Here is an 11,031-nt window from a genome sequence, read left to right on the forward strand (position 1 = left end):
GAATATTTTCAGCATCAAGGCTCTTGCGCCGAATATTTGTCATGATCCTATTATTCAAGGCTACTTAATACTAATAATACATGCACAGATGATCACAGGTTGAGTTGCATTGATTACAGATGATTTCAGAAGTTATTTCGGATTGATTGAAGGCCCATGTGATCACTCACAAAGTAGAAATAACATTTGAGTTGTACTGCTGTACAAACCTATGTTTCTAAAACCATATTATCTAGGAACACAATTAGTGCGTTGAAATCCTAACATGCTGCTAACAAAACTAAAAAAAGGAGGTGGATCAAAGTCTGAAAGCTCGTGATTTTAGCCATATAGCTATGAACATAACTATGCAAACATTAACAGCTGCAGATTGACAACTCGAGACTGGGAAAAACAATGGGTTTGGGATTTAAACCCAAATTCAAATTCAGAGTGGGACGAATATTTACAGAGATTTGTCTTTAACTAATAATCAAATCTCAGACACAGAATTACTTTGAAATGCAGTAACTTATGGGTGCATGTGCTGGATTTTCTTGGCACAGACACATTCTACATACAGCAACGAAATGAATAATTTATTTTTGGTCACAGTTGACGAACGAATGTTAATGAAGACACCAAAACAACCTACTGCTTTCTTTGAATAGTGTCCTTACACATTTTAATACTACCTAAAGCATTGAAACAATCAAATATGCCTTGGCTGAAACAGACAATGTGGATTCCCACAATCATGCACAGGAGCACCAGCCTAGGTTATGGGTTCAAACATCTAGGCAGATTTCACCTTCAGAATGTAATTCTATTTCAACAAGCTAATTGAAGATAGAAGGGATCTCCATCAGTGGATGGATGCAACTGACCTCAGGAGAAGAGATAATCATTGCTGGTAACTTTTCTCAGTAAATATCATCTTTGATGGTTAACTGAAACATTTAAATAATGATTTATCTTCACAGGTTTACATTATTTGTTTTAATTTGTGGGCAATATAAAGACTCAAGTGGTCAAGACTGTAAAAAGTATATTTGCGTTGCTTTGGACGTTGATGTGGCCTCTTGTCCGGGAAATAGTATCATGTGTGCCTTCTGTCAATATTAATCCTGCGCACCCTGAATTTTTCTTTTGATTCCTGACAATAGTTTACAAATTCATTAGATGTATGTATTTCCTGGTGTTTGAACAACAGCGTGGACAAACCAGTAACTCCAACACCAAAAAATGCAATCCTAGTTAAAATTTTTCAGGAGCCCAGACTAAAACAGGCAAAAAAAGTGCTTATCTTCTAAGGACATTACTGACAAACTGTACGATGCAGGAATAAAAATTACCTTCTGTATTTTTTCATTAGACTTTTCTTTTGTAACTGAATGCATAAATCCATTGTGGCACAATGTTACATGTATCATCTTGCTACACCTGCAGACATTTCATAAAGGCTGCCATGTCTCTGCAGTCAGAAATGATAAGTGAACCACCCGTGAATGTTAATGATAGTGATCATTCTGAGGTAACTGTGCTCTCCATCTTCTTCTACAGCTTCAGCAGCAGATTCAGGGTGGCAGAGTTTATTGGAGTAAAATGAAAATATAACATTCAAGGAAATTGCCACAAAATACAACAGCAAAGTTACGATTATGAAAACAAACATGAAAAGGTTCGATGCTATCATTAAAAAAACAGAAAGCCTGCTCACATCTGTTCAAATTAACTGAATACTGTTAAGTGATAATCAATCAAATAATAAACTTCAAACGTGTTCTTCATTTGTTTTCTTAAAATTACTACAAAACTAGATGCATTTGAGGTTAATCTCATTTTTGATTTACTGTAGATGCACTGAGGCTTCTTTAGGAGCTTGGAACACCATATTTGAACCATATCTACTATTTTGAATCACTTACTGTTTGGAAATGAAGTCAGAATTGAAGCAGAAGTGTAACAAAGTAAAATCCGACAATCAACATAATGAGGTTTTGAAACTTATACCCAAATACTCACTGACCTTTCATTTATCTCACTTTAAGGAACTTTACTAGCATACTTGCACATACTCTTATGACTTATTTACAATTGGCTGTGAAATCCTTCAGAACATTGAAAATATGATACAAATGCTTTTAAGAGCTCTCGTGGTGCTCCAGAGGTGGATCATAAAATATCTGAACTGGCTGCTCAAAAATGTTTTTAAATGCTTTTATTTTAATTAATCTGCCATCTCTTGTAAATGTAATTTGAGTGCAGAGGTAAAGAGCATAGTTGTAAATATGGATAGGAGAGGGGGCGGGGAGGGGGAGATGAAAGAAGGTGAGAGAGCAGTGAACTAAGAAAAGAGACCGTGATAAGTTGAGTTGGAGATTAAAACCAAGAAGAGTGAGCAGAGGCTGAGACAGAGGATAGCCAACAAGATTGAAAGGCTGGGAGATAAGCAGAGAAAATAATGATGAGGATGAATTTAAGAACATGAATTTAAGGTTAAATATGGCACAGAAAGAAATAAGGAGAGGGAATGAAAGAGAGTGGTTTGAGGCAAGGAGACCATCACTGCACCACAACAGACCTGTCCCCACTTGTAATACTCAATTTTCAGTTTAAGAATTTTTAATCAATTTGTTCAGATATAAATTAGCAGGCCACCGCCTTAACCTCTCAGCTATCTCATCACAGAGAAGGATCCCATCCCAAAACACCAACTTTCCTGCTCCTCTGATGCTGCCTGGTCTGCTGTGTTCCTCCAGCGCCACACTGTGTTATCTCTGACTCCAGCATCTGCAGTTCTTGCTGTCTCTAAAGCAATTTGTTCAGATGTATTGTGAGCACCTCTGGGGTAGAAGAGATTAAAACCCACACCTCTTGGCCCAAAAGGTAGGGACACTACCACTGCACCACAAAAGTCCTAATCATTTGTTGAAAAGGTTCTTACACTTCTAACGACAGAAAGAATCTTCCCATTGGCTCAGGCTAATTCACTTATCACATGCCTTCACCTTATTGGCCCTGGCCCAGAGACTTAAGTAGCATTACCTCATTACTTCCCGTCCGAATATGGCTTTTACATTACCTCATCTTTCTTACTTTTTGTAGAGCTTAGTTAATTCAAACCGATTTAAATCGGCTCAAACTAGCACCTGGGCATTGGTCGTTTTTATTTCACAAGCTGCTTCTCTCTCTGTGTCAGAGCCATTGCATTCAGTACCTCCTGTTAGCAATGTCAGTGGCTGGTTCCTCTCTCTCTCTAAATTTTTGCAGCCTCTGGATAACAACAGGAATAAGCAACACAACCAAATTGAAATTGGCAAGGATCACTGCTTAAGAAGCCACCCTGCTTCAAACTGTTTGCAATAGTAATCAGCTAAAGGCACACAAAACGTTGGAAATTGGATAAATAGTTTCTTACATAAGCAGAAAATGCCTTTGCTTTTTTCAACTGTGAAGAACCCCCGGGAAATGTCAAAAATCCAATATTTTATTTGTTTCTTTCTCTGCAAAGCCTGTACTGAACTGATTGAGAACCTTGGTATGTACTTCTCGATGATTGTTATGAATAAAGTATATTTATGAAATTAAAAATTAAAAATTTGCTAAGCTTCAGATAATTTTCCAAGGAGTAGGTTACTCATTAGTGCAATGACTTGTAGTAATCTGGAAATACGTGGGAAAAAATCTCCGTACCTGTAACATGTCTACCATCTAGGTCATCTTCACAAGCTAAACTGACTGATCAATATAGTCCAAAAGTAATGACATTCTGCCTGGTGAAGGTATCAGATCAGATTACCGAGTTTGCCAGATGAGTGTTAATTCAGTTCTAATTTTTCTTCTTGTAACCATCACCACCAAACCTCCCACCCACTCCCACATGAATCAAAATATTCTCAAAATGATCAGTCATTGGTGAACAATTCCAGGAACGACTACTTGTGGTAAAGGCATAAATTTGCATTCAAGTCAACTCTGGAACATCTCACTCTTATTACTAGCTATCAAGTTATTTGTAAAGCAGAAAAAACACACAGAAGCCAAACAAATATTATGCCACAGTAATATTGTTTAGAATCACGACAAAAATGGATTCTAGAAGAAAAGGCTAGAAATACAGAAGCCGAACAGCATCTGGAAGAGAAACTACATCAAGACTTTGGATAGGACTTTCCATTGAAACATTTAAGTTACATTTCTCTTCAAATACTGACTATTCTGTTGTGAATGCTAGCCTTTACACTTCAGAATTTTCAGCTGAGACACTGGACTTAGAGGCTTACTTGATTTTATTCGAGAAAATGTATACATTTACAGATATACACTACCAGTAATTAGGTTCACAAGATTAATATTAATCAGTAAAGAAGTTATTTTTCCTAAGGCACAGGTGGAGGATAATAAGGGTTCTTTCATTATTCAAACTCAATTATTTACCAGTCATCTTGCACAGCCAACCACATTAAGCTAGGCATCAAATACACTCCCAAGAATTACCACTGTCGACAACTATTGAGCTTTGCTTATAAACTGAAGTGTGCAATCATTTTATTTGGCACAAATTTGACTACCATTTTCCCCAATATAGTTTCTTATTGAAATACTTCCTACTGAAATAATATCCATGAAACAAGCTGACTTAAACATTTATGTTGTTCCTTTTAGTACTCCTTTCCTACTTGTATTCACAAAGTAACCAAATTCTGCAATTCTATTACGATTCCACATTTCATCAATCTGAAATAAAATTATCCATATGACTCTGATAATTTAGAATACAATTCAAAATATAGGCAAACTAATTAATATATTTTTATTTTACTTAAAAAAATTACTGGGCTTATTTTTGTAATAAACTATTTACTGAAGCAAACATGAACTATACATACTGGTTCTGTTCAGGGCTAATAATACTTTCAATCTTCTTTACATGTGTATCAAAGGGCAAATATTTTACTTTTGTTCAAAAGTATAATTCTGCACTCTATTTCTACTTAAAAAGCGATCAGATTAAGTTAACAGAAATATGAACTAATTATAGAAAGTGCCTATTCTAAGGTATTTTAAAGCTAACGCTACAAATATATTAAATAATCAATGCCAGTTCCAGTTAGTATTGCAATTATAATGGAAAATGTGGTTTTAACAAGCTATTTAGAAAGTAAGATGGAAGTTAAAACTAGAACACATTTTGCCAGGAAAATCTACACTTTATTCAATCGATTTCCCTCTGCAAAATGACTAGTTTTAAACTGAGCATTCAAACACTAATGATGGTATATAGGAGCCAAAGTAACTGTCCTCAGACTGTTCCTTAAATACACTGCTGCATTACTTTGCCAAAGTCCAGAGAAGTTGCCAAATTTGGTCATGCCTGCTTAGCTTGCTCAGCTGATTGTGCCAGAAAAGAAAATAAGACACAGATGTATTTGAATTCTTTGTGATGCCAGTAAAGGACAGTTAATGGCTTTATCTCAACCCTCCCCTCCAGCTGGGCACAGGTGGAGGATAATGAGGGTTCTTTCCCTATTCAAACTCAATTATTTACCAGTCATGATAACCAACATCTTGCACAGCCAACCACATTAAGCTAGGCATCAAACACACACCAAGAACTACCTCTGCTGACAACTACTGAGCTTTGTTTATAAACTGAAGTGCATAATAGTTTTAATTGGTACAAATTTGACCAACATTTTCCCCAATAGCTTCTTACTGAAATAATTCCTACTGAAATAATATCCAAGAAACAAGCTGACTTAAATGTTTATGTCATTCCTTTTAGTACTCCTTTCCCACTTGTATTCACAAAGTAGCCAAATTCTGCAATTCTATAACTATTCCACACATCTTCAATGTGAAGTAAAATTACCCATATAACTCTTGACAGTTTAGAAATGAGAGAATATAGATTATGTTGTGGAAACAACTATAATTGAGCTACATTTATTTGGAGTCAATTGCTAAGGAAACCCTTAGAAGGAAAGTAGAATGACGCAAAAAAGCACAAGCCACCAAGAACAAATGAACATAAAAAAGGAAACTGCATCCTTTAGCTTAACACAAAATAATTTTTGCTTGTCAAAGATCAAAATCCTTTTGCTTCACGTTTAAATTTGTAAATTTTTGAAATACTAATCTTTCATAATTGTAAATTAATTATCATTTAAATTTTATTTCGTTCTGTATATGGATAACCCAACATCAGTTGAAAGACGTACCTCCAAGGCCCTAATGATTTAAAAAAAATGTTCTGCTCCAGAATTGCTGTTTTGAAACTTGTAACAGCCAAATAGCACAATTTTGTTAACACACTACTGAGCACTTCGTCTATAAGATTGAGCAGAGTCGATTTTAAAGATTTTATAATGTTTTGTGATCACAGTTAAGGTCTGGAAGGATGCAGTGGAAAATTAATATTGCAACATTCCAGGAACTGGATACTTAAATGATCCAAGATGAGTAAGTCGTGTACTTGATCTGCCACTTCAAAATAAAACCACCAACTAGAACTCCAGCGCTCTAACAGTTAAGGTAGGTAATTGCCCAAATTGGGGTCAGCAACGTTCCTCTCTTAGTTCCGTAAAGGAGGAAAAACCTCCAGTGTACACACAAATAGATTCACCGGATATTTTATCAAAAGCCACGAATTTCTGGAGTGCACATTAAGCAACAACTCTATCTTGTGCCTGATCACAATGCTTTCCCAAAAATCAGACTTTCATTAATATCACTTACATAAAAAATCTCAACACATCGATGCAGGTACAGTTACAACATTTAAAAAAGAGTTGGACATGAATAGCCAAGGTGAAGAGGGATAAAGGGACAAATGCAGTCAAGTGGGACTAGTTGGGAAACTTGGTCAGCATGGACGAGTTGGACCGAAGGGTCTGTTTCCGTGCTGTATGACTGTATGACATCCTAGAGTTTATGAGATCTACAGCACAGAAAAAGGCCCTTTGACCAACTGCATCCTCACCAGTCAAAAACAACCACCTAACTATTCTGATCCCATTTTCCAGCACTTGGCCCACAGCCTTTTATACCTTGGCATCATGACAGCTCATCTAAATACTTAAATCTTCTAAAGGTGTTTGGTTCTACCACCCTTGCATACAACGAGTTCCAGATTCCCACCACCATATAGATGAAAATGCTTCTCCTCCCATCTCTTCTAAGCCTTCTGCCCTTACCTTAAATCTATGCCACCTAGCCACTGACCTCTCCATCAAGGGAGAAAGTTTCTTGTCTACCCTATCTATACCCCTCAATTTTTTTTACATGTTATGATACTCCCTCTCAATCTCATTTGCTCGAAGCGAAACAACCTCAGTCGATCCAATCTCCCTTCATAACTGAAACTCTACAGCCCAGACAACATTATCGTAAATCACCTCTTCACCGTCTCCAGTGCTATCACATCCCTCCTATAAATGTGGATTCCAGAACTGCACATAATACTCTAGGTATGGCCTAACCGACATTTTATATGCTCCAGCATAACCTCCCTGCTCTATGCCTCAGCTAACAAAGCAAGAATCCCATGTGTCTTCTATACCACTTTATCCACCTGTTCTGATACCTTTAGGGACTGGTTTACACGCACACTAAGGTCCTTCTGACCCTCTATGCTTCCCAGGGACCCACCACTCATCATGTATTCCCTTGTCTCATTTGTCCTGCCCAAGTGCATTGATCCGGATGTCTACCTTCAAAAATCAGCCTTTAATTTTAGTTCAGTTGGCAACCACTTTCCTCTTGCCTTTCTTCCTCAGTTTGCATTAAACTGCAGGTGAGGATAATTTTCTGTCAGCTCTCCTGGCACTACAATGCTGAAATTCATCAAGAGCCACACCAGATGAATTTAATTCAGACCTTTCTTTTACAGAAAACCAGAGTGAAATAAAAATGAATTGAATAAATTTAATACGTATGCAGCTTCTGAATCTTATTATTGGCATACATAACTTTAAAAGTCAAATCAGATTTATGCAATATATGTAAATAACTAAAGTGCAACTTTAGAACATGCAGATATTAACTGAAAATTAGTGAGGGAGCACATGAACCCCATTCAAACACATGAAAGTCAAGCTTAGAAAATGAACAATGAACCTCACATCCTTTTAATTTCTGAGATCTATATGAACAAAATTGTGGCAGTAGAACCCAAATACCATTTTTAGATATTTCATTTAAAGAACAGTAATTGAACTGTGCCAGCAAAGTGCGAAAGAGATTATTACTTTTCCTATTTTTCATAGAAGCGTTATTTAGATCATGATAGGGTAAGCAATGTTCTTCTCAAATTTTGATCCTGACACTTCAAGATCGAAAGCTTTCTTTTAAGATTTGCAGACACATTGTTTGCCACAATTTGAGCCACTATTTTCAAATTCAGAAGAAGACTGGTCTTTTTTCTCATTTCAAAAAGTATAACATAGATGCAATGGCGCGTTGTCCTTCGAATTTCTATACATGTTACAATCTGAAAAAAATGTTCCTTTCCCAGACAGAATCTCCTGCCAAAGAGGAAACCATGTCAGTTTTACTCCTACTAAATATATGTTAAGCCCATATGTAACATTTCTGAACTGGAACAACAACCCGCACTTAAAATAACAAACTATTGTAATGCTCCAAAAATGTAAAGGGCAAGATCTGCGGCTGGCACACAGCCAGATCAAATACCAGAACACAGTAAAAGGCAACAACAAAGCACTTTGGCTCATAAAAAGACATTACAGCTATAGTATCTGATTTCTCAAAAGCAAGCAAAGACCAACAATAGTATAAAGCAAAAAGGTAAGGCAGCAAAACATGTTCAGTTAATCCCAAGGGTATGAAGTAAATAAATTGTTCAGTAAATCTATTCACCCTAAAGCACCTCCCTACTTGTTCACAATTTAGTGGCAAACAAACTTACCACAAGTATCTTCAACATTATTAATGTTATAATAGGATATATCCAGTCTTCTTGGTTGTATCAGTAAAAATCAGTTTCAACTTTGTCAAAGTTTCAATAAGTAATTTTCCAAATCCACATTTTTAAGCTAACTCCACTAACTACTGGATGTATTGCAGTTTTTTGCCCCATTTTCAAAGGATTCTACTTGCTTAACAATGTTACCACTTCATCCTCAAAGGTGAAAGATAAAGCTGCCTTTATTGATTACAGTCAATTGTACAAACAAGTGAACATTTATATTGGTTTATAATTATTTCAGATTTGTCTTGCTTAGAATATTCCATAGGTAAGAGCAAGAGAACAGCAGCATTAAAAATACTAAGCTAATACCATCTAGAAAACATTTTTTTTCAATTCTAAATATAATTCTTGACAGGAAATGGTTAATTGAATAGGAGTGTTATTTGGTGAGTGCTTTAGTCGTCTTTCTTGGCTAATTTATTTAACTTGCCAGTAGCACTGCAGTTTTTATTTCACATTTAATATCAGCAGTGTAGTTCTATTCAATGCATTCCAAACACCTATGTAGAAGTAAAACTGGCATGAATACATGGGTGATGGTTTTATATAATTACCAATAATATGACATTTAAAATCAAATGCAACAAATGTTTATCTTAGTTTTGTGATCGTGATTGAGAATCAAATCAGAAGGGTGACTATAACGTCTTTAAGAAAAGAAAATTACATAATCGTGCAGTTGTTTGCTTACCAGTAAATATCAAAAATATCAACTGCAGAGACCCTCATGAGAATTTTCCAGTACTTCGGGAAACAAGAATGTTAAAATAAACACTGCAAAGGAAAGCTATGTAAATATGATTCATAGCGAAATAACACACAAATCAGTCCTGCATGGAATGTCAACCCCAGACTATATGGTTTTTAAAAATGAGGTATTTTGTGTTTTTGTATTGGTTTATTTTGATCAAGTTGAGAAATTGCACAGCTGAGAATAAGGGTATACAATGAATTAGTTCCATTTTAAGAAAGAAAATTTTCCACATAGAACTGATTAAACTTATCAAACCTATTAATAGAGACTTGTATTTTTCAACATTCTCTTAAGAAAACACAGTATGACAAAATGAAGGGTGGGTTCAAAGTGAAAAGGTTAATTTTTTTTTAAAACTTACATCCGAACAAAGAGAGACTGTTTCGTTGCCAGCCCAGGCGGTGAGTACTTCTCAACTAGTGCCAATGTGCTGAAGCCGAACTTGTGAATAGGCTCATTGGAATCTAGTGGTGGAAAATCACCATCGACTTCCCCATCATCCTCCGCGATATGAAGGCAGTAGACATCCACATTTTCACTGCAGTAAAGAAATAGCAAGCACTTAAGAAAAAAATCAAATCGACAAATGGTCAAGTTACTGCAGTGGTGTAAGTCTAGCTGCAGTAACCTCCTGCTGACAAAGGAAAGCCTGATTGGGCAACAGAGTGCTCTGTGCAGTAAAACAAACGCCAGAAATGGTTTGTTTTTAAATAATAACACAGACTAACTGGTTTTTAAAATGAAAAGCTTAAAATAAATAAATATTGTATTCAATAGCGTAAATTTTAACACATTAACCTCACATTAATGTTTGTGAGCAGATCACAGACTTTGGCAGAAAACAAGTGCAAACCCACTATGCAACTGGCGTTATTCCCATTCTTGTCGAAGCAAACTGCATCATGGCTCTCAGATTTGTATTGCCAGGATGCAAAAATAAGAAAACATAATGTTTGGCAGAGCGAGAGTATTTTTAACTAATAGCCTATTGAACATGAAGAAAATACTTCTAAAATATGCTTATTTAGCAGTTCAACAGCATATTATTTTCACGACTAATAATTTCTCTCAGCAGACTACAAAAACTCATGAGCTTTTCAGAAACATGCTGACAGATGAACCACATTTCAGCCAGAAGACACACTTAGAATGCTCTGGCTGGTGGTAGAAACAAGCAGTAGCTGTTGGATGAATGAGGAATTTACAGTTGAGAGAGAAAGACAGTGTGTGTGTGTGAGAGACAGAGAGCGCGAGACAGAGAGCGCGAGAGAGAGAGCGCGAGAGAGAGAGCGCGAGAGAGAGA

The 11,031-nt window shown here is 36.1% G+C and overlaps 1 protein-coding gene across 3 annotated transcripts in view; it reads right to left on the minus strand.

Annotated features, from left to right (window-relative positions):
• Positions 1 to 11,031, minus strand: part of mapkap1 (MAPK associated protein 1) — a 253,844-nt gene that overhangs the window by 125,714 nt on the left and 117,099 nt on the right. For all 3 annotated transcript variants that reach the window (XM_048613545.1, XM_048613547.1, XM_048613546.1), the window contains exon 6: positions 10,090 to 10,266. In XM_048613545.1, the coding sequence (XP_048469502.1) occupies positions 10,090 to 10,266 (177 nt within the window). The remainder of the gene's footprint in view (positions 1 to 10,089; positions 10,267 to 11,031) is intronic.

This window comes from Rhincodon typus, chromosome 28 (genome assembly GCF_021869965.1).
Source record: "Rhincodon typus isolate 14 chromosome 28, sRhiTyp1.1, whole genome shotgun sequence".
NCBI classification, from domain to species: Eukaryota; Metazoa; Chordata; class Chondrichthyes; order Orectolobiformes; family Rhincodontidae; genus Rhincodon; species Rhincodon typus.